The 24,642-nt window shown below is 46.0% G+C and overlaps 2 protein-coding genes across 2 annotated transcripts; one reads left to right on the forward strand and one right to left on the reverse strand.

Annotated features, from left to right (window-relative positions):
• Window positions 1-12,711: 12,711 nt before the first annotated feature.
• Window positions 12,712-14,434, forward strand: LOC133926812 (uncharacterized). The gene has a single exon (XM_062372923.1). The coding sequence runs from the start codon at window positions 12,843-12,845 to the stop codon at window positions 14,328-14,330; it is 1,488 nt and encodes a 495-aa protein (XP_062228907.1). The 5' UTR covers window positions 12,712-12,842; the 3' UTR covers window positions 14,331-14,434.
• A 2,278-nt stretch (window positions 14,435-16,712) lies between these two features.
• LOC133925889 (probable CCR4-associated factor 1 homolog 11) lies at window positions 16,713-17,711 on the reverse strand. The gene has a single exon (XM_062371630.1). It carries the CDS (start codon window positions 17,684-17,686, stop codon window positions 16,814-16,816), a length of 873 nt encoding a protein of 290 aa, XP_062227614.1. The 5' UTR covers window positions 17,687-17,711; the 3' UTR covers window positions 16,713-16,813.
• Between the last annotated feature and the right edge of the window lie 6,931 nt (window positions 17,712-24,642).

Raw genomic sequence — 24,642 nt, forward strand, 5'->3', positions numbered from 1 at the left:
TGTTGCGCATAGAGGATCTTCTTGCCGGGGAGTTCATCCCGCACATGTTCCAGCAAAGGATACTGCAGTTACACTGAGCCATGGAAAACACACAACACACTACTTGGATTCTGAATGAGGGGGTGACAAGGTACAAAATTTGATGAAAACAACATCTGACAGCAAGTAGATGTTCTCTCCTGTAGTCTTCGTCTCCACTGTATCCCCCCACTTGTCCGCTTGAAGCTCCTCACGTTGATAGGAAGCAAACAACTACTGAAGATAACTGAAGCGGGTCTAGGAAATGCCCTAGTGGCATATAGGCCCTGACACAAAACTAACATGGTAAAGGCTAACTGACCATGACATAACCCATTACAACTGAACACAGATGGGGAGATACACTTGACATCACAAACAAATACAAACATAACACTAATACCAAGATCAATGAGAGAATATATGATACAACTCCTTCTTGTCAGTTTCCAACCCATCACGTTGTAGTCTCCTCCATGGGAGCCACCTTCTTGGATTTCCTTGATATGAGGTGATTCCCTTATCCACCAGCATGGTGATAACCTCCATCGCGGATTTGCTAAGAGGCTACTCAAAGCGCTGCAAGTAACAGTCAGATAAGGATTTGTTAGGCAAATTGGGCGGTGAAAGCTCAACAAGTTTTTTGGCAAGCACTTCTTGCGCAAGCTGCTCGGTGGTTTTGCCTCGTGTACATTTGTTTGCGAATCTATTGCTACGTTGAGGCGTCTGCAGAGCATGTTGAGAAGAGGCACACGGAGGGGGACTTGAGACAAGAGGTTTTGGACACAGAGGAGGAGAAGGGGTCAAGGCGATTGAATCAACGAACACTTTCAAATTTCGTACCTCAAGGTTTGTGTGGTCGGTGTTGTTGTTGCTCTCATTCACACTAATCTGGGTGCTCTCTCGATTGGTGTCGTCTTCTAACTCAAGAGAAATGGCAGCAGTAGAAAGCTCAGTTGATAGCATTGCGAATACCTGATGCTCTTTAACTTCCAGAGGAGGCGCCTCCCCAGTAGAGACAGCTGTGGCCACCTCAAGGATGCCCTGTGATGTGGCCCAGGTCAGGGAAGCCATCGGCTGGGGGAGAAGCTATTGTTGCTCTTTGACTTCAACTGGAGTAGTCTATCCGCCGTGGCCATCACAGTTGATTGGAGTCACAGCAGGGGCGACCGTGGCCACAATCGATGAGTCACCAGCTTGGGATGAGGGCAGGGAAGACATTGACTAATGGCGGGGCTACTTCTGCAGTTGAACTTGTACTGGAGATGCCTGTCCACCTTGTCCCGTGGGGGTGACTTGCATCCCAGCATCGATGTCCGTGATCCCAGCAGAGGAGCCATGAGCTGGGAGCAGGTGAGATGGTTGGCTAATGAGCCCTGCAGAAGAATTGAAGGAATCCAACTCAGCAAACATTGGATCGAAGACAGAAGTTGTTGAGGTAGGTGCTGTGCTAGGGAAGAGGTCGATCAGGGTCGAGGCACCTCCATCTATTAGCAGACGAAGCATCAGATGTCGTGGCGTGCACACCATAGCGATTAGTGAAGCGAAGGTGACTTTCTTGCACCAAAGCCTCTTTTGGATGTTGTGGTGCTGGCGATAAGCCAGGCTTCTAGGAGGCAAGGCTAACAACAGAGAGGCATCGCTGGCCCGATGATGCCCATATCGACCACGATTGCCCCCCCCCCCACGAACAGCATTGCACTCGTCGCAACAGGGGCGCGAGAGACACGACAAAGGGAATGGCTACGATGTTGACAGGTGCTGCGTGGGTGATGATCCCCATCAGTGTCGTCATAGCGATCTCGATGACCGCTACCACTGCTCAGCAGGTGCGGTGAGGGATGTGGTTAGCTTGGACACCACCGTTAGGAGACCCATAATGCCAGTCTAGCAACCACTCCCAACGCCGATTGTTGTGGCGAGGATTTTGTGGGTTGTCTATGAGGAAGGCCAAATCTTGGATTACCTCAAGATGGATGAAGAGCTTGTAAGATTTTACTCCCTTGAAGTCTGATGACCTGTCATGGTGAATCTCCACTTTATACAGTGGGATGGAGATTGGCGGTAGTTCATAATCTGCATCAGTGATTGTGAACCAAACCAACTTGGGGATAAGATTGGGATTAATGCACCAAGTCCACAAGTCGTATGTGCATGTGCGCTCCCTCCTCCTTGTCTGCTCTTCAATGTAGTGCAACGAGCACTGCCTTCCGATCACCAGAGCAGCCACCTCCTCAAAGCAAGCATGCACCAGGAGCCCTTCAATTCACAGCCTGACGCGGAAGCTCCATCTTGATGAGTCGGCGTACCTTCTCTCTCTCCAAGCTGCAAAGCGAAAGTCCCGGCCCTGATAGGGCAGGTGGTGAGCGTTGATGAGTTCATCTCAGACGCATCTGCTTGCAAAGATAATGAGGAAGTCTTCAGGATGATACTTCACTAGTTGGCAGTCATGCACACCAATGCGGAAAGTCGTCATCAGCACATCTGAGAGAATGGACAGTTTAATCTCCGGTCTGGTCCTAGACAACCAGCAGACGGCTGCTCGATCAAGGAGCATTTCCTTTTGCTGCTCGATGTCGCCCGTTGTGGCCACCGTTACATATTCTTCTAGAGGCCTTGCTGTTGTGGCCATCACAGGGTGAACGGCAGGGATTGCCAGCTTGATGAACAAAGACCTTGATGAGGTTGAGTCAGTACTAGACGGCATGGGTGGAGGTAGATGGGTATGCTTAGGTAGTATCAGCTGCTTTGAGTGGGAGAGGTTGCTGAAGCGTGAACCTGGCACTTTCAAGTAGCAGTCACTGGAACGGTGCCCGGAACCTTTGCAACGCCAGCATTTTGTAGGGTCGCGGCAAGAGGCAACACGGTGGTCCGAAGTAAAGCAATTGAAGCATTTACCTTGCAACCTTCTCAAGTAGATGGCTGATCTTGAGCTCTGCACCAGCTTAACTGTGCAACTACCAGTAGGAGGAGGCCTTGAATGCAAGCTTTTTTTCCACCACCAAAATCTTGGCTTCACCATGCTCCACTCCCCAGCAAGAAATCCTCTGTCTCGAGCCCCCCGCTCTACCATAGAGGGGGATTCAGCGTACGAAAGATCTTGCAAACGCTCTCTGTCACTGGACGAAGTTGGGATGTAACTCCTCACCTCTGGCTGTATCGAGGACAGATGGTGACTGCCTTCAAAGGCCACTTCATGAAAATCCCTTTCAGCCGGCTTCCTTTCACCACGTCGTGCAGCATCAAGCACACCATGAATGTGCGGCGTGGACGAGCAATGAGGGGGTTGGTGAGCCCGATTTATGACCGAAGAACCCGCTTGAGCTGTCGGACCTTAGTGAGATCTGCATTCAGAATTGACGGACATATTGGGTTGTCCGCAGGTGTCTTGATGAGGGGTAACTAATCTTCAACAACGGAGCAAGTGCCGGATCCAGTAGCGCTTGCAGGCGAAGCTGCATCAACAAGCTCTCTCAGGCATGAGAGTGACTCTTGGGCAGAGCGAGCAACATTGAAAACATGGGCATCAGTAGGAGGAGGCCCTGTCTGAACAAACTCGACGTAGGAATGGCCGGTGCACTGAGGATCTGACCCGGGAGAGTGTAGGTCAACGGATCTGGCTCCGGATCTGGGTCGGACATTGAAGCCGCCGGACCAAACGAAACATCTTTGAACCGTGAGAATGGGGGAGGCGGCGGTGAGCTGGGACAAAAACTGCGGGGATGCGTGGAGGGTGGTGGTGAAGAGCGGATCTGCAGTGGGGGGACCTGGTGTGGATCTAAGTTAGATTTTAGGGGGATTAGTAGAGAACGCAGCCGATTTGGCGGAGTCGCCAAAGCCCTCAAGAGGGCACATGTTTTTTCCTCCGCTCGCTCCCTATATAACTAACGGGTGACATAAAGATACTCTGAACAGTAAGTCAGACTACAAAATTACCATATATAAATTTAGAATGTACGGGTTAATCACAACCTATCCAGAATCTACAGAACACATTGAAAGGCCACAACTTCGATATGGCTATGTCCCGATTCAACTAAAAGCATTTCCTCTCATCCCAAATTTCCAATCCCCAGTTCTCTCACAGACCAAACTATTTTAGGGGAATCTTATCCTCAAAGGTGCTTCCTATTGTGCACATATGTTGCTACCTGAATTTACAAGGATCTTTGAAGAGCAACAGTTTATACATCTCTCGTAAGTGCGCTGTGCAAATATATTGAGGCACTAAGCTCACACGCTTGCAAGGGATCTAGCTTCTAACAGCTAGTTGTTATGGATAAATTAACAGAGAATCATAACAAAAAAATCTGTTAAAATAAAAAAGAGATCTGTGATTGCATATTTTCTTGCTCTCCTGTTAAGTGAAAATAACACAAAATATCGCATTCTCACCAGAAGTGTGCTCTATGTGCGTAATCGTAATATCAAAGTAATCAAATACGAAATTACGAGCACACACTGTGCAATTATTTTGTTCAAACTGAGAAGAGGTCATTTTCTTCCAAACGGATTTGCCAATTGTAGCAGAAGCTATCCAAAACTTCTTACTGTTAATATATCTCGGAGTGGAAACAAGCATGGTGCTACAGTGCTACTGACCGGGAAATTAGTAGACCAGCAACAGCAAGCAATAAACAAGCAGTTCCAAGCTCAACGCTAGAAATTGCAACAAACATTACACGAATCGTAACAGAGAGTTCCAGAGTATAGACTCTCACGATGCCCTTCTCTCGCCGCGACGTGCAGCGCGTCGTACCCAGACCTGTTCTTCGAGGCCACCCCCTCGACGTCGAGGTGCCGGAGCAGCTCCACCTGTTGTAAATAATGCGAAAATAATAAGAGCATGGACTTAATCTAACATATAAAACTAGAACAGCATAACAGCACATAACCATAAAACATGATCTGGCATGATATTGATAGTTGCTCAAATGAAAAGACAAGAAACAACATGTGTAAAACTTGAACTGAACAGCACATAAATTTCATTTGTAACATTGCTCTTAGAAATAGGATGATAATTGGCCCCAAAAACAGAATGTTCTTACTCCTTAATAGTTCTAACAAGTATTTTATCGAATAGTCAAAGTTCTTAAGATCTCAACTAGCACAATTATAACCTAAGCTGAAATCTCAAACTCAATTGCCTATCCTGGTCAGTGCTGCAGCCAAGAACCAGAGAACACCAAAATCAGCACAGTAGAAACAAGGTAGCCAATTACATATGAAATTGAACTACAAAAGGCAAAAGACAGTAACTGCAATTTAAGCTAGCAATCCATCTACAATCAAATATATTAAGTATGCTCAGATCTCACTACAGCACCAACCAAAGACAAGATTAACAGGCATAAACTGGGGCTCCAAATCAATTGTATCACAGTATATATGCCTATAGGAACAAACAGATTCAATCAATCAATAAGAGAAACAACAGGTAAATGTTAGTGTACTCAACGAACTTGCCCATTCTCATAAAAAATCCACATCATCATCGAGCATCTCGTGCTGTTCAGAACATAAAGGGAGAGGAAAACTCAAATACTCACAGTGAGATATCCTTAAAAGCACTGATCACAAAGGCAAGGCACAACGATTCAGCCACTGTCCCAAAAATCCTATTCACCACTGTTGCCGCCGACGAGGAAGACGGAAATACAATGCCTCACCACACCACATCGGCACGTGCGGGCAAGCCTCGGCAACCACGACTCCAACGAGCACCAACTATAGAGCTCCTCCACCAATCCCTTGCGGTTCAAGATCGACAAGACAAAAGCCCAAGCTTCTTCTCGGGTCGAGCTCAGGAGGTGAATCCCAAAACCAAAGGATAAAATCATGAGGGAACCAAAACCTTTTAGGGGATTTCCAAATCAATGAACTAGAAAAAGAGAGAGGGCCTACAAAATGGGAAACATGACGCCATCCATCCCCACCTGTCACCCGAAGGGAACGGGGAGGGCGGTTACGCCGCCGCCGCCGACTCCTCGGACTCGTTCTTTCTCCTCTGTGCCCTAGCTGAACCAGCACCAGCACAAGTACTCCAATCGCATGGGCCAGAGCAGTGCCAAAGGCCAAATGGGCCAGCTAGACCACAGGAGAAAAGGCCCACGAAAACATCAAAAATTCATATTTTCTTCAACAATCCCCACCAAATTTTTAATGCTGGAGTTATCAGTTTGATATACAGTATTTGAGTAACAATACCTTTCGGGTATGAACAAGTTACCTAGTTTTATATAAATCAGCTCACACAGGATGAGGAGGACTACACCTTGACCCTCATCCTTAGTGTGAGAGCCTCCTCATATACAACACTCTATACGAGGCTACTTTTGCCATAGCTCTCGAGTTTGACGTTACAGTCTTGTCCATGTACCTTAGTTCATAAGTGTCACCTAGAGAAGTACCCGGCTTCTCTATGATTGCGACCACACAATCACACTTCAATAGGTGAATTCTCCTAGATGTCATGTAGGACAACATCTATTGTCATACGACACTGAATTCATTAAGAGCCAACAACTCACCCTCTCCTACAGAAGAGCAAAGTAGCAAATGGGATCAATTTACTCTTATATCCACACAACACATTTTCCTAGAGCCTAGTTCACGAGATCTCTGATCTCCTAGGATAGGTTGCCGCCGGTGTGAACCTTATTAGTGGATAGTAATCCCATTCCTATTGACGCTGCCTGAATGACTGTTCTAGTCATTCTTTTTGTGAAAGGATCTATAAGGTTCCTTTCAGACTAAATATAATCCACAGTGATTATACCCGTCTCTACTACATGCCCGAGAGACTTTAGTGATCGTTTTATATGCTTCAAAGTCTTCATATTATCATTCCTACTCTTCACCTTCACCAAAATGGTTTGGTTATCTCAGTAGGTGAGAACAGCCGAAATTGGCTTATCCAATATTGGTAGGTCAGAAAGGAGCTCATGAATCCATTCTGCCTCTACGTCTGCTGAGTCCAACGCTACTAGCTCAGCCTCCATCGTGGAGCGAGTAAGGATGGTCTGTTTAGATGACCTCTAAGACACAGCTCCATCTGCTAAAGTGAAGATATATCCACTCGTAGCCTTCATATCATCCGAGTCACTAATCCAGTTGGAATCACTGAATCCCTCTATGACCGCCACATGGCTAGAAAAATGAATCCTTAGGTTATTTGTCCCCTTCAGATATTTAAGTATCCTCTCCAATGCTATCCAATGATCAGCTCCTAGGTTGGACGTATACCGACTCAACCTGCATACTGCATACGAGATGTCAGGTCTAGTTGCACTGGCCAAGTACATAAGGGAACCTATCACCTGTGAATATTTTAATTGATCTTTTTCATGGCCTATATTTTTCTTCAACTTAGCATTTGGATCATAGGACGTGGCTACAGGCTTACAGTCTATCATACCAAAACGTGTAAGCACCTTATCCATATAATGGTATTGACTCAAAGTTATCTCATTCTCACCCTTTAGTAGTTTGATGTTTAAAATTACATCAGCCTCTCCCAAATCCTTCATATCGAAGTTCTGAGATAGAAAAGACTTGGTTTGATTAATCATTTTCAGGTCTATCCCAAACAACAATATGTCATCTACGTATAAACATAGAATGACACCTCGTCCCCCACCAAAGCGATAATACACGCACTTGTCAGCTTCATTAACACAGAAGCCGACCGAGGTTAGTGTAGTATTGAACTTTTTATGTCACTACTTAGGGGCCTGTTTGAGACCATACAGGGATTTAATTAACCTGCATACTTTACTCTCCTGTCCTGTTACCACGAATCCATCTGGCTGCTACATATAGATCTCCTCATCCAACTCTCCATTAAGGAAAGCGGTATTGATATCCATCTGCTGCACAAGGAGATTATGTTAAGTAGCCAGTGCTAATAGCACGCGGATAGTGGACAACCTGGCAGCAGGGGAATACGTATCAAGGTAGTCTTCTCCTTCCTTTTGCGTAAAACCCTTAGCCACCAATCGGGCATTATACTTTTCTATTGTACCATCGGGTTTATGCTTTCTCTTGAAGATCCATTTGCAGCTGACCAGTTTGCAACCTAATGGGAGGTATGCTAACTCTCAGGTTCCGTTAGTAATGATTGAATCCATCTCACTATGGATTGCTTCCTTCTAGTACTCCGCTTCTAGAGAAGCGTATGCCTCTGAAAGGTTTCGTTGTTCATCATTGATGACATAAGTGACAAAGCCATCTCCCAGTGATTTTTTAGTTCTTTGCCTCTTGCTTCTTCGAAGTTCCAATTCAGGAACCATGTCAATGACATTATGAGAAGCAGGGTCATCAACTAAAAGATCAGGGATATCAACCTCCTTCACTCGCATAGGAAAGATGTGCTCAAAGAATGTCGCATCTCGAGATTCCATTATCAAGGTGACGATAATGTTTGAGACCTCAGAATGGACCACTAGGAATCTATAGGCAGTACTTTGGTGTGCATACCCTAGAAAGACACAATTAACAGTCTTTGGTCCTAGTTTCCTTTTCTTCGGCAGGGGAACATGTACTTTTGTTAAACAGCCCCAAGTGCGAAGAAAGGATAGATTTGGTTTTCTCCCCTTCCATCTTTCATAAGGGGTTGCCTCGCGATTTCGAGGAGTGACCCTGTTCAGGACATAGTTAATTGTGAGAACAGCCTCACCCCACCATAAGTTAGCCATACCAGAACTTTGTAATAAGGCATTAAGCAAGTCACAAATTATTCGGTTCTTTCTCTCAGCTACTCAGTTGACCTGTGGTGAGTATGGTGGCGTAAAGTCATGGATTATGTCACTTTCTTCATAGAACTCAGGGAAATCCCTAGGAATGTATTCCCCACCTTTATCAGACCTCAGTCTCTTTATTGTCTTCCCCAGTTAGTTTTCCACCTCGGTCTTATAGATCTTAAAGTGTTCTAACGCTTCATCTTTTGTTATAAGAAAATAGATATAGCAGAAACTAGTAGCATCATCTATAAGAGTAAAGAAGTATCTTTTACCACCCTTAGTTAAAATTCTATTCATCTCACATAGATCAGAATGGATCAGCTCAAGTGGCGAGGTGCTTCTCCCCTCGACCGAGTGAAATGGTTTGCGGGGGCTGCTTAGCTTGCACACACACCTCACACTTATGTCTTTTATCATAATTATATGAAGAAATAAGATCCATCTTGCTCAAATGCACTGTTGTTTCATTATTAACATGACACAGACGAGAATGCCAAATATCAATGTTCTTATTAGAATATAAAGAGTAAAAAATATTTGCAGAACTATCAAGAATAGAAATGCGAAACATGCCTCTACAATCATAGCCTTTTCCTACAAATGACCTACACCTGGTCAACACTACTTTATTTGACTTGAAGACTAACTTTATTCCTTGCCAGCACAACATTGATCTGCTAAGTAGATTACGGATCATGGCAGACACAAACAGCACGTCCTTCAGGACAAGTCTTGCTGGAAGTCAGCTTCAGGCTCACTTGTCCTACTCCGTGTACTGCTACAGAGACCCCGTTCCCCATCAATACGGATCCACCATCTGTGCCCTGTACGGAAGTAAAAAATGTCTTATCATCACAAATATGCCTTGTAGCACCTGTATCAACCCACCAACTTACTAGTGAATTTGCCATAAAGGCCTCAGATACATACCCACTAGTGGAGTCGCATTTGTCAGTATCGTCGGCCGTTGCAACTATCACATGCACTTGGGCTATGGCTGCCTTCTGCTGCTCAAGTGTCAACCCCTTGCCTTTACGGTCGCGACATCTGTTAGCCTTATGATCCAACCCGCTGCAGACGTAGCAGACAATCTCAAGCTTCTTCTTCTTCTTCAACATTAGCCTTCGGTCATGAAGGTCTAGGTTTGTTCTTTTCTTTCTTCATAATCCTTCCAGGCTGGTTCTTGTGCTCGACAAGGTTAGTTTGAGCAGGAGCACGCCTTCACCCCACCATAGCCTGCTTTAGACTTCTCCTCGATATTTATAGCAACAATGAGCTCATTAAGAGTCAATCGACATGTAGTGATAAAGTCACGCCAAGAAGTAGGCAGCTTGGACAGAATGGCATTAACCTGAAAATTCTCAGGGAGGACATAGCTGTACTGGCCTAAGTCTCGCACGATCAGCTACAACTCATGGATTTGTTCCATGACTGATCTGCCATCTCCCATCCAAAAGTTCAGGTAACTGGCCACCATGAAGGACTCGTTGCCGTTGTCGCTTTCAGCATACTTGTCATTCAGCTCTGTCCACACCTTTTGTGCTTCCCTGAACCCCATGTAGACGTCGAATAACCTGTTCGATAGGACGTCAAAGAGACGTGCTAGGGCTGAGGCATTAGCCTTCTCCCAACGGGCCCTAAACGTGTTGAGACATGTTCTTTCGACCTCGTCTTGCACGACTTCCCCCGGAAGGGCAGGCGGCTCTTCGGTGAGGACCCAGAGAAGTCCGAGCTCCATCAACCATAGCCTCGTCCAGGCCTATCAGCGCTTAAAGCTGGTCCCATTAAAACTCTCAGGCTTAATCATGTCCGAGGACGATAGAGGTAGGCTAGAGGAGCTAGAACTAGCCATCTCAGAAGCACTAAGATTTCTGGATTTTTGTAAATAATGCGAAAATAATAAGAGCATGAACTTAATCCAACATATAAAACTAGAACAACATAACAGCACATAACAATAAAACATGATCTGACATGATATTGATAGTTGTTCAAATGAAAGGACAAAAAGCAACATGTGTAAAACTTGAACTGAACAGCACATAAATTTCATTTGTGACATTGCTCTCAGAAACAGGATGACAATTGGACCCAGGAACATGATGACAATTGCACATAATTGTTCTAACAAGTATTTCATCAAATGGTCAGAGTTCCTAAGATCTCAACTAGCACAATTATAACCTAAGCTGAAATCTCAAACTCAATTGCCTATCTTGGTCAGTGCTGCAGCCCAGAAACAGAGAACACCAAAATCAGCATAGTAGAACTAGAGAACTACAAAAGGCAAAAGACAGTAACTGCAATTCGAGCTAGCAATCCATCTACAACTAGATATATTAAGTATGCTCAGATCTCACTATAGCACCAACAAAGGACAAGATTAACAGGCATAAACTAGGGTTCCAAATCAATTGTATCACAATATATAGGCACAGAAAGGAGATACACACCAAATTGCCTATAGGAACCACTAGATTCAATCAATGAGCAAGAGAAACAATAGGTAACTGCTAGTATACTCAGCAAACTTGCCCATTCTCATAACAATTCCACATCTTCATCGAGCATCTCGTGCTGTCCAAAACATAGAGGGAGAGGAAAACTCGAATACTCATAGTGAGATATCCTCAAAAACACTGATCACAGAGGTAAGACACGGCGATTCAACCGCTGTCCCAAAAATCCTATTTACCGCTATTGCCACCAACGAGGAAGACGGAGATACAAGGCCTCACCGCATCGCATCGGCACGTGCAGACGAGCCTCGGGAACCATAGCTCCGATGAAGACCAACCATAGAGCTCCTCCGCCAATCCCTTGCGGTTCAAGATCACCAAGCCAAAAGCACGAGCTTCTTCTCGGGTCGAGCTCAGGAGGTGAATTCCAAAACCAAAGGAGAAAATGTGAGGGAGCTAGAACCTTTTAGGGGATTTCAAAATCAATGAACCAGGAAAAGAGAGAGGGCTTACAAAATGGGAGCCATGACGCCATCAATCCTCACTCGTCCCCCAAAGGGAACGGGAAGGGCGGTTACACCACCGTCGGCTCCCAGATGCCACCGCCTCCTTTCTCTCCCTAGACTCGTTCTTTCTCTTCTATGCCCTAGCTGAACCAGCAACAGCACAAGGACTCTAACTGCATGGGCCACAGCAGTGCCAAAGGCCAAATGGGCCAGCCAGACCAAAGGAGAAAAGGCCCACAGAAACATCAAAAATTCATATTTTCTTCACCACCACCACCACCTTGTGACTTTTTTTTTTCAAAAATAATATCCTTTGCATCATATTTTATGGAGAGGAAGTTTGAAAAAAAAAGAAAAACGTGCAGCTCATTTATTAATTCGAGTTAAATGCATAGTTAATTATTTACTAATCTAAAAATCATCAAACCAATTTTTTAGTTTTCTTACATGATCCTCTATCTTCTAAAAATACATGAATCTTGAAATAGTTATTTTAACGTGTATGATTGAGTAAATATGTTGCAGATAGATTAATTCATAACTAATCCATAACACCCAAAATTAGTGAAACCACTTTTATTAGTTTACTTAAACAATTATTTGTGTAGAAAAAATAATGGTAGACAAGACAAAGTTAAAATAACATGAGTTAATAAATAAGCTGCATATTTTTCTTTTTTTTCCAAACTTCCTCTCTATGAAATATGATGCAAATGATATTATTTTCGAAAACAAATTTAACAGAAGGTCTTATAATTGTCTCTAGTTTTTTTTAATTTTTTTAATTTTTAGAGATTTTTTTAACAAAGTCAAACTTTTAGATGTTTTTTTAACTAAACAAAATCTAGAGAAAAGTTAAAATTCACGTGACTTTTGAGGGGTTTTATATTTTTTTTCTATTTTTAAATAGTAGAGATATATATATAAAATAATTCCGATTCGTACGGTATTCCCACTCGGTTTTACGCAGCAATAATGCCTGAGCAGCCGCGTCGGCCGATTCTAACCCAAATCAATCATCTCCATAGCGAAACACAACCCGTCTCCCTGCCCTCTCCCATCCCCAGTCGGCCAATCCCCGAATCCCTAACCCTATCCCCATCGCCGCCGCCACGATGCTCAGCTCGCCAGGCCACTCCCCCCGCCACCTCTCGCCGTCGCCATCCCCCGCCCCTTGCACCCCTCGACCGGCGTCCCCGACCTCTTCTTCCGCCTCCGCCCTCGCCACCGCCGTCACCTCCTCGAAGCGCCGGCGCCCGGAGGTGCTCGACGAGGACACCTACGTTGCCACCATCGAGCGCATCATCGAGCGTGACTTCTTCCCCGACCTCCCCCGCCTCCGCGACCGCCTCGACTGGCTCCAGGCCGTGCGCTCCCGCGACCCACTCATCCTCCGCGACGCCCAGCTCAAGATCCTCGACCGCCGCCGCCGTCTCCAGGGCCAGGGACCCGTCCCTACCCCTACGCCGGCCACCTCCACGGCGCTCCGTTCCCCGTCCTTCCTCACGACCCCCTCCGCCGCCCCCTCCGCCGCCGGCGAGGGCGCCGAGGAGGAGGACGTGGCGGCCGCGCTCTCCCTCGATGGCTTCTTCCGCCGCTTCACCAGCGAGGACAACGAGTCCTTCTCGCGCATCCTCGAAAAGGTCAACCACCGCCGCCGTGAGCGCTACGCCCACCTCCTGGAGCCTGCCGAGGCCAAGAACACACCGCTGTTAGAGGACGCCAAGCGCGACAGGATAACTGACGGGTATGGTACATCAGGGCAGCCGCCGAGTACATTGGAGGGTGCCAAGTTCACGGCGAAGAACCTGCTCATGTATTACCCGGCTGACCGTGGGGAGGCGCCGCTCACTGAGGAGGAGCGTGCTGAGCGGCTCAATGGTATGACCAAGGAGATTGACAGGTCAAACACCAGGTTGCATGGGAGGGCTACGGCTGATGATGCAAGGCCCAATGAGGAGGCGGCGGCCATACTGTATGCACTGGTTGCAGGCTCCACTCCAGGAGGGATGGCTTACCATGATCCCGACAAAGCTAGGAAGTATGATTTGGAGGATCTGAGGAAGACACCGAACCCATTCTATCTTGAGTCAGACAAAAAGGCGGAGAATGGTTATAATTTTGTGAGGACGCCATCGCCGGCACCTGGTGTGGATGAGTCGCCATTCATGACATGGGGTGAGATTGAGGGAACACCGCTGAGGTTGGACCCTGAGAATACACCCGGTGGTTCTGGAAGCAGTGAGGCGGCGCATTTCAAGATCCCACCTCCACCTGCTCGGGATGTGAAGGCGCACCTGCTTTCAAGGGATGCTGCAAGGAAGATAAAGGAGCGGTCTAAAATTTTCCACAAGCCACCATTACCTTCCCCTGTTAGGGGAGGCAGTGCAAGCCCCAAAACCCTCTCGCCAGCAGCACAGAAGTTTGTGAGGAATGCCATCTCAAAGTCAGCAAAGTCCTCAAACACCATTGATGAGTCGCTCCGGGCAAGCTACAGAGGTTCAAGCCCATCTGCAAGCACTCCGAAGACAAGGTTTTCAAGAGACCCAGGCTTAGGATCACGGTCTCCATCAACGAGGCAGGGTTCCACCCCTCCCTGGTGATTTTTAATAGACCTCTCAATGTTATTTCATAAAATGTATAATTTTTTTGTATTGTAACAAATTGTATAATGAAAAGAATGGAAGTGACTCGTATTTATCTTGAATCATAGAGTCAACCTTACCAAATCATTGGCATGAACTTCTCTTTGCATTCCAGGTTCGAAAGTACATCATGATTTTCAATGATCTTACAAAAATTACCTTGGCATTGTATATCCTGTTGCTATAATAGTTGCGGGTGTATTTTCTATGCTGCCATTCCTTACATAAATATCAAAAAATATAAATGGATGTGTTTTGGTGGCAATGCTGGAGAAATCCAAATAACTTATTCCATGTGTACAAGATTGTTTATCACCTTGGATTTATGTGATAGCAGGTGTACAAGATGGTTTATCACCTTGGATTTATGTGATAGCAGGTGTACAAGATGGTTTATCACCTTGGATAGTTTGATTTTTGTCATACTTGCTTGAGATATGTAGTATAATGATTAGGTCATGTCATATTGGAATAAAGAAATGTGATAGCAGGTGTACAAGATAGTTTATCACCTTGGATTTATGTGATAGCAGGTGTACAAAATGGTTTATCACCTTGGATAGTTCGATTTTTGTCATACTTGCTTGAGATATGTAGTATAATAATTAGGTCATGTCATATTGGAATAAAGAAAAGGTGAGTTCATGCATGTTGTGGTAGTTTCACTTACAGTCTCACTATTGCAATCTTTAGTTCATGTTAGTCATTCGCCTGTTTAGTTTGTTGGGTTGGTGTCAGAATTCAACTGGCCTGTGTAAGGTGTGCAGGTCTTTCTCATCGGTTTGAATGGAAGTTTCTCATGGCCCTCGTTCATGTAATAGCGTTGCCCATGTTCTAGCAGCAAGGCCATGTTTGGCTGGAAGATTTCCCAAGCTTTGTAACGGAATCACTGTGTTCCATCTCAGGAAAAGAAAATGATGATCTGGTGCACGTGGATCATATTTTGATGCATCAACTAGTGTGTTTTTATTTGTGGTCCTGTCATAGATTATGTTCAGGTACAGTCCAATGAATGTAAATGTGTAGCAAATCATGTGAAAGAGGTTTGAGTTCTCGACTCCTTGTAAGTTGTAATGAAATCATGGTATAAGATGATCCAAATGAATTCAGCTCTATATGTAATGTAACAGAACCCACTGTTGAACCCTCGGTGATCCTCTTTTGTCAAGAATGATTAAAAAATAAGTTTGCATTTGCAGTAGCATGGCACTCGGTAATGGTAGAAATTATAGAGACCTGCTTCCAACCTAATCAGCTGCTAGCAGCAGCATTAGTTGCTAAACTATTGATCTGTTCACAAGTCATAGCATGATCTTTTTTTTTTAACGCAAAGTCATAACATACTCTCCATTCATCAATTCATTCGCTCACATTGAGGAACTGCAGCCTATGCTCATCTATATTTCGAATTCAAGGATATCAAAAGCTGCAGCACCTGATAAGATCTTGCAATAGGAAGATACAACAACACTAGCATAATGTTCGGCCTACCTAACTTACATCAGAACTTTGCCATCATTCGGTAACCTGATAGAAGAACGGATACTGAGGAGCTGATGCAGCTTTCACAGAGATCAAATTAAATCGTCGAGGCCACGACGGAACAGGGAACAACAGAACAGAGCTTGATCAGGTCAGACCCTTCAAAGGAAAACTTTTGTCTGACAAAGTACTTAAGGAACTCTATTTCTCTAACTGATGTCCAGAAAAAAAAGGGATAAACAAAAATATATATTAAGTGCCAGAACGTTCGTAACCAGAATAAGAACAGTATCATCATCAGTGAGTGGCTTCGAGCATTCATTTCTCTTGCCAGCGAAACTTCGACAGCTCAAAAAGAAAAAAAGGAAATAACACTAGTAAAATCTAATGGGTGGCACCGAGCCTGCATCCGGTGAACTTTAATTTTACATGGCTCGTTACACTTTTTTTTTACATCTCTCCTCTCCAAATTGGTGAAGATCATCCGATCAGCTATTGTTGCACTAGTAAGTTGTGCAGCTTTTCCTCGAATCCATGATACCAAATAAAAAGGCTAAAACTAGTTGTGTGCATAGCCGGCTCGCCTCGACGTGCGTGCACTTTGCAGAGGAAACCATTGTCATCGATCTCTGGCACTAATCTCAAACAGCCCTCATCATCCGACCAATCATCAATGGTTCAAACTATTCTGTCCGTTTAGAAATAGTAGACGTATTTTTTTAATTCAGTCTTTAAAGTTAGATTTTGAATAAATTTTTTCATAAAATATATCATTTATAGCTATAAAAATATATATAGTGTGGAATTATTTTGAATTATAAATCTAGTTGTACAATTTTTATATACTAAATTTTTTTATAATTTAATTACATATTAGTCAAAGTACATAAAATTTAATTTTTTAAAATATACGTCTACTATTCATGAAGGAAGAGAGTATCTAATTAGCCATCGGAACTTCACGTAATTTGTAGTCCGTGTAGAAGACCTCTGTATCTGTTGACGTCTCCACCGAACACACCGAATTTGAGTGTAACAAACGCTTGCAGCGCAAGCACGCCGCCGGCACCAGCGAGCTGAGGGCTCCCCAATGGCGGCGCGAGGCGAAGCATGTAGGCGACGCGCTCCAGACCCACCGGCAAGCTCGGGCAGTCACGGGCCATGCGCGCGACGTCGTAGACGTCCACGCCAAGGAACTGCTGCACGACGCCGAGGAACCCGGCTATGTCGCCAGGGAGCAGCTTACCGCCGGTGATGACCTTCAACAGGTAGGCCACGTGGTAGGCGCCGGCGTAGGCGATCCACGGCAGCCCCCGTCGGCGAAGCAGGCGGCAGTGATGGAACCATGCGGTGAGCGTCGCCATCGGGATGCCGTGGAGGCGGTGCGCGTCGAAGTCCATGCCGCGTTCCGCGAGGTACTCGACGGAGCGTGCCGCGTGGGGGTCGGTCTCTCGGTCGAAGCCGCGTAGGTTGAACTCCCACGCGAGGCACCGGCCGTCGTCGGTGCCGACGGCGATGCCGACCTGGAGCGGCTTGAGGGCGTCAACGTTCGCCTTGATGATCGCGTACCGCTTCTCCGCGGCGAGCTTGTTGTGGTCCTGCTGCCCGGCGGCGCCGTGGACGACGCCGGGGTAGTGCACGACGAAGGCGACGTAGCGGGCGCGCCTGGCGAAGTCCTGGAGGACGTGCATCTCGGCGTCGACGTTGTGCGCCCACACCACGCGGACCGGGACGCCGAACGGCGGAGGCGGAAGCGGCGCAACCGCGGCGTAGGGGAACGGTGGCCGCATAGCGACCGGGTTCACGGAAGACTGCGCCGCCGGGTTGAACATGGCTGCGAAAGCTGTCGATCGATTGCGGCAGTCGATGGCGCACGCTCTCTCCTCCCCATATATAAAGCGACTTGGCGTTCTTTTCGGCGCGTCGTCAGTTGACTGAACGGAGTCGAACTGCGAGAGAACCGTATCGGAAATTGTGTTGCAGCTTCGATTCGGAAGAAGCGATCTCGGGCGGGGACGGCGAGGAGGCATGCAGTCGGTTTGACGCGGGCCCGGAAGGCCTAGTGCATGCCTTGGAATCTTCCATGAAGCCACGGGAAAATTCTCCAATCGAAGGACCCGTTTGGGAGGCCTGATCGTCCCTTTTTCCTGGGTTAGAGGGCCAGAGTTTTTTTTTATGTTTTTTATTAAAAATTTAAATAAATAGATTCTTCATAGGAGAAATCGTAAAACTAGACGTCTGCAGTCTTCTCAGGGGGCTGCAGCCCTCTGAAAGAGCGGTTAGGCCACCTAACCGTCTTCTGAGAGGGCGGGAGGTCTAACCGCCACCTCAGAGGGCGGCAAGGGGGCTAACCGCCCTCTCCCGGCGGGAGAGGACGGTTAGCCCCATTGCCGCCCTGTGAGGGGGCGGTTAGTGCCTTTTTTTTTTTTCTAAAAATGTCAATTTTTGTGTAATTCAAGAAATAAAAAAAGGTTTTAAGAAAATTTGGAATTTAAATTTGGAGTAGGTTATGTAATAGTCGGAGAATAAAAAATCAGTAATTAGCACTCGCAGCATATTACGTGGATATGGGGTGCGAACGACGATAAATATAGTATTAAACATAGGCTGAAAATATTACATAAGACTGTAACCGTGACAACACGACGAGGAAATAAAGGTGGCATGTACGGTTCGCACTAAGACCTACTTATTAGTGCGTTGATCCTAATCATAACATGCCTTAGGGAGTGAAAGTATGTCGGGTTACATTAGATACTCTGTACTAAGTGCATTTAGGATACTTTCCCTTTCGGAGGGCATCGGAACCTACCGCCTTAGCACGGCAGGCTCTCTCCCGCCTCCTTTCCCTCTCAGCCTCCCGAGCCCAAGCCACGGTACGGTCGTGCGCCGCCTTCCTCATGCGCTCTTCTTCCTCCCGCTTGAGACGAAGTTCCTCTTGTTGTTGCTCGTACTCCCGACGTGCGTACGCTTCCCTTCTCCACCTCATGTTCATGTTGACCCATTGCTTATGTGCGTTATTTTTCTCATTGTCGAGCCATTGAATAAAATCACAGAGCGGTGGAGGGGATTGAATAAATAGAACAAAATGAGCGGTTAGTAAAACAGGGTGCAAAATCGGAAGAGATGAGGCTGGTATCTGTTGTCATACCGGTCGATAACCATTTGTTGCATATTGAGACTTGTCATACTTGTAGTTGGCACACATGAAGAAGCACAGCCCATATGTGTATGAGATGTCATGCGACTCGCAGAGCTTACAAAGGTCACCAAAGAAGCACATTGGTGGTTCGAGACCTTCAGGTATGGTAGTCCCCCAATGTTTCTTTGGTGGGCTTGATGGAGCTGAGGAAGACATTGCACTTGAAAGATCTGACAAATTAGTGGTGCATCAACGTAAGGAGGTTCGGCTATTTATGGTTAGGGGAGACAGCAGCTTTGGATTCGCTCTTGAAGAAAGGAGTGAGTGCAGGGGCGCAGCTGGTGGCAGGAGCATTAGATTCCATCTTGAAGAATAGGAAAGTTGTGTCATTGATGATGGTCAGAGATTCCATATTTATTGGTACCTGTGTTGTCATTTATTGTTTGGAAAAAGCTGGGTAGTGTTGTCACTTCTTGTTTAAAGCTTGCGCAAGGAGGCATGTGTTGTTATGTCATGGTTAAAGTTCAGTAGTGTGGTCACTTCGTGATTAAAGTAACACTTCAAACAGAGTAAGCGAGGTATCACTCGTTGCATAAGTTGTTTTGTAAGATATAATGACGACGACAGAATGTAGCTTGTGGTCGTGTCGGATTAAGAAATGCAACTAGAATGCCATCGTTTTGGAATACGAAATGCAGTTACGACATGCTAAGTGGACCATAAAGAGTAAACGTGTCTGAATACGTAGCTGGTGGCAGGAGCATTAGATTCCATCTTGAAGAATAGGAAAGTTGTGTCATTGATGATGGTCAGAGATTCCACATTTATTGGTACCTGTGTTGTCATTTATTGTTTGGAAAAAGCTGGGTAGTGTTGTCACTTCTTGTTTAAAGCTTGCGCAAGGAGGCATGTGTTGTTATATCATGGTTAAAGTTCAGTAGTGTGGTCACTTCGTGATTAAAGTAACACTTCAAACAAAGTAAGCGAGGTATCACTCGTTGCATAAGTTGTTTTGTAAGCTATAATGACGACGACAGAATGTAGCTTGTGGTCGTGTCGGATTAAGAAATGCAACTAGAATGCCACCGTTTTGGAATACGAAATGCAGTTACGACATGCTAAGTGGACCATAAAGAGTAAACGTGTCTGAATACGTAGCTGGTGGCAAGAGCATTAGATTCCATCTTGAAGAATAGGAAAGTTGTGTCATTGATGATGGTCAGAGATTCCACATTTATTGGTACCTGTGTTGTCATTTATTGTTTGGAAAAAGCTGGGTAGTGTTGTCACTTCTTGTTTAAAGCTTGCGCAAGGAGGCATGTGTTGTTATGTCATGGTTAAAGTTCAGTAGTGTGGTCACTTCGTGATTAAAGTAACACTTCAAACAAAGTAAGCGAGGTATCACTCGTTGCATAAGTTGTTTTGTAAGCTATAATGACGACGACAGAATGTAGCTTGTGGTCGTGTCGGATTAAGAAATGCAACTAGAATGCCATCGTTTTGGAATACGAAATGCAGTTACGACATGCTAAGTGGACCATAAAGAGTAAACGTGTCTGAATACGTAGGAATACATCGCGAAGCAGTTATGCATATGTAAGTTACATAAAATCTAAAATTCTACTGCTTCCTCCCTCGTTGTCGTCGCCCGTGCGCCCCATCGTGGTCCCGATGCCGCTGGTTAACCCTCACGTGACCCCTGGAGTAGGTGAGGGGGTCGGGTGGACCGACGTGTCTGGTAGGCCTAGTAGGGAGCACCGGTGTCGAGGCCTCATCCTGCGTGGGCTATGTCCGAAGGGGAGCACTGGGTACCTGGGACCGCTGGAGGACGTTGTAGTCAGGTGTGCCCCCGAAGAAGTCACGAACGAGGTCATATGCGGTGTCTGGGCCAGCCTCATCCTCCTAACTAGGGTAGGAGGACTGTGAATGCTCTGCTGGCGTCCATGTGTACTGGCTAGAGGGGCCTACGAACAAATAATTATGTTAGATACGAACAATGTGGTATTGTATAATTGTACCTACGTGGTATGCCGGTGCAGCAGAAGAAGGTCATGTTGTCATGCCGTAGTATGGCTCGAAAGTTGTGGGTGGGGTCGGGCGTGGGGCCGCTGAAGATGGACCGGCCTCGTTACCGAAGTAACCTGACCACAATATTAACTTAATTTGCTAAAAGTATTACAAACTGGGATGAAGGGGGCCGTCAGTACGTGAGGGTGGACGCACAGGGCTCGATCTATGAGGTTGTCGAGGCTTGTGTAGGTGCACCTAATGAAAGTTTAATAATCAATGCAGTAGTAAGTAATGAATATTGTTGAATGTCGTTTGAAATTAAAATTTGTTCCAATTTACTCCGAGCCTCCATGACGTGGTAAAAGGGGTCGTGTGGGTTCCGACACGGATGAACGACGGTGCACATCTAACCACCGAGACGACTCGGCGTGGACACCACTAGACTTGGGAGGCGCCCTTGCTACATCTGTGATGGATCGGCAGGAGGTAAGCTTTAAGGCGCGCGCGGTCTTGTCGAAAACCCGCTTGATGAAGCTCGCAACATCCGACGCACTGAGGTGCTGCCCTTGCCAGAGGTGGTCCATGGCACCAGCTGCATTCTTATGTACATCATAAATGATATCTGCTTGCGGATACGAATAGGAAAAAATAATTACAGTATACGGTTTTGTTCGTTGAGTATGGACTACTGACTTCAAAGAAAAACTTACCGCTAATGCAGCGTCCTCGTCCCAATGCACCGGGTATGCCTCTGTTGTCGACGCAATGTGGGGCCGGACACCCTCAGGGGTGTAGGTGACATGTGTGCGTGTACGTGGAACATACCACCGTAGGTACTCGTTGAAGTTCCGCTCGTTGTGGGGACGGGCCTCCTCCATGACATCCTGTAGCGCTTGAGTCCATGTTGCCACATAAGGGGCCAAGTGATTTGCCCAGAGGTTGCCAGCCGGTCCTTGGCCACTGGTGAACATAACCCACCCAAACAACCAAAGCAGAAAGGCCTCCAAATGCCTGGAGACCACGTATGCGTTGGCATGGGGGTGTATGTACGCCGGTTGCAAATATGACTGGTGTCAAAACCGATCATTACTACATACTAGAATAGTAAATGATAGGTTGTATTGTACCGAACCTGAAACTATAGGATCCACTTCTTCATTGGACCTCATGCATTGGACAAGAATTCAGGCACGTAGGGGGTGCGTTCGCCTTCCATTCCACCGGGCCAAAGTGTTGATGCATGACTTTGATCCAGTCAGCATCCATATTGATGACCCCAACCGCAGCTCCCGCGCAAGGTAGGCCTAAGAGGTAGACTACGTCCTGCAAGGTCGGGGTCATCTCGCCGCACGGGAGATGGAACGTATGTGCCTCCGGCCTCCATCGATCGACTAGGGCTGCTATCAGCGATCGGTCAAAGTAGAAACGACGCGTCGCTTCCTCGGGGTTCTCTGTCGATCTGGCCTCGACCAACCGGCAAAGCGGTAGGAGGCCTACCACTGCAAACCTATAAGTATTGCAGTATATCAATAATATGGAATTACATCAGTGATATGGCAATTTCGTATGAAATTATCGAAGTACCTGTGCTTCCATCGCTCGTCTATCGTGAGCAGCTCCAGGTCCCCGTGGTCGAAACACTCCTAGCTCCGTCTGATGCTCGGCGGATAAGAAGCTGCGATGCTTCTTGTCCACTGCAGGGTCTAGAAGCTCGGGGGTTGCAGGGTCCGCCATATCTGCATTTCAAAGACATGTACATTAATGCATTGTTAGATATAGACAGTAACAATATACTTTGAATGCAAATTCACTATATCACTATATGCAACATTAACATACTGTGATAGTGACCTACAAACGAAGGTTAAAATGGTACAAATCGAGCACAACGCACCATAAAACTCACCTAGATAATAGGTGCATCACCAAGTGTATTTTTTGGACAATACTTGTACGTGTGACCTGTTTCATTGCACTGACTGCATCGCTTGACCCTAGGGCCAGCCTTGAATTCATCCATATCGTTGCGAATCCGACGAGTTTGTCTTCGGCCAGGTGTGTTCTTCATCTTTTCCAAATCAGGCACATATATTCTTGCAGGCCCTGGATTACTTGTAAAAGTGTCAACAATGCCGTAACCATACAACTCATGATTCCAGGTGTTGAGTATTTGATCTTTTATAAAATACTTTGAAACATATTGTCTGGGAAGCATATGGTGCTCCGTACACGCAGCTATGACGTGTGTCCAAGGTTTGTAGAGTAATTGTGGCTTCTGGCAACTACAGATGCATGTCTCACTCCTTAGCACACACTCTTGAACATGCCGCTCACGTCTACCCCCCCCCCTCCGACCCTTATCCTGGCACAGGACACTGAACCTGTGCTCCGCAGTCTCCTCTTGATTTACGCGATGCATGTGGGCCTTCTTATTGGCCTTCTCCATGTACTCACATAGCATCCGTCCATAAAGCATACGATTGTCCTCCATTACAATGTTAGCAGCTGCATACCGATCAATAAAATACTTACAAGTCCCATGCAAAATACCTTATACAATTCCAACTAGTGGTAGGGATCTCATTCCTCGCATGACCCAGTTATAAACCTCTGCAAGATTTGTAGTCATTACTCCATACCTTGCACCACCACTGTCGTACAACAGAGCCCATTTTTCATTTGGCTCATTACGTATCCACTGTGAGAAGCTCCGAATAGATAAACCTGATATCCTTACTATCTGCAGAGTATCTGTTGGAAGAGGTCCGAGAGCTATTGGTTCATCACCGTTAGGTGCAGCCTCCGCAGTTTGTTTTAGAGTCAGTTCATCAAGTCTTGCCCATAGCACATTGAACTTCCGTTGCTGGTTTTGACTGCACAACTTATTGAAAAGTTTCATCAACTCTTTGTTTTCAAACTATATATAGAAGTTCGCACCCATATGGCGCATGCACCACCTGCTTTTGAGGTCAGGCCACTGTGCTGCTACACCTCGTCGAACACTACCATGTTGCATATCCAGCAAAACCTGCAACAATCCTGCATGTCTATCATGAATGAGACACACATCTGTTCGGTCAAGAACAATAGCATGTTTGACCCGCTCTAGGAACCAATACCAGCTGTCCCCATTCTCACTCTCTCTGAAAGTAAACCCTAGTGGCAAGACTTGATTGTTACTGTCGACCCCAATTGCAGACAATATCTGCCCTTTGTACTTCCCAGTCAGGTCAGGAATGTTCCATCTAGGCATATGATGGGTCGGCAATATCAAAATGTTTTGATAGTTGCGACGAATGCAAAGAAAGCACGCTGCAACACTCTTTTCCTGTTGTACTCCACATCAGTAGAGGGGTAATGCTTGATATCATAGTAGCTGTCTGGGTTCCTTTTGCAAATTGTGGCTAATTGACGAGGTAGATTGTGATATGAATCTTCATATGTTCCGAACCTCATCTCAATAGCCTTTTGTTTTGCCATCCATGCCTTCGCATAGTTTATTGTGTACTGGAACCTTTGCTCAATAGCATGGATTATTGATCGTGGCTCATACCTTAGGTTGTCCAAAATCTCCCCGTACATAACATTTGCAATGAACGCAGATGATAGGTTCCGGTGGGCGAACTCTATTTCCTC

Source organism: Phragmites australis, chromosome 8 (genome assembly GCF_958298935.1).
Source record: "Phragmites australis chromosome 8, lpPhrAust1.1, whole genome shotgun sequence".
NCBI classification, from domain to species: Eukaryota; Viridiplantae; Streptophyta; class Magnoliopsida; order Poales; family Poaceae; genus Phragmites; species Phragmites australis.

Coding starts and splice junctions, on each gene's coding strand:
- LOC133926812 (XM_062372923.1), top strand. CDS start 12,843: ATGCTCAGCTCGCCAGGCCACTCCCCCCGCCACCTCTCGCCGTCGCCA.
- LOC133925889 (XM_062371630.1), bottom strand. CDS start 17,686: ATGTTCAACCCGGCGGCGCAGTCTTCCGTGAACCCGGTCGCTATGCGG.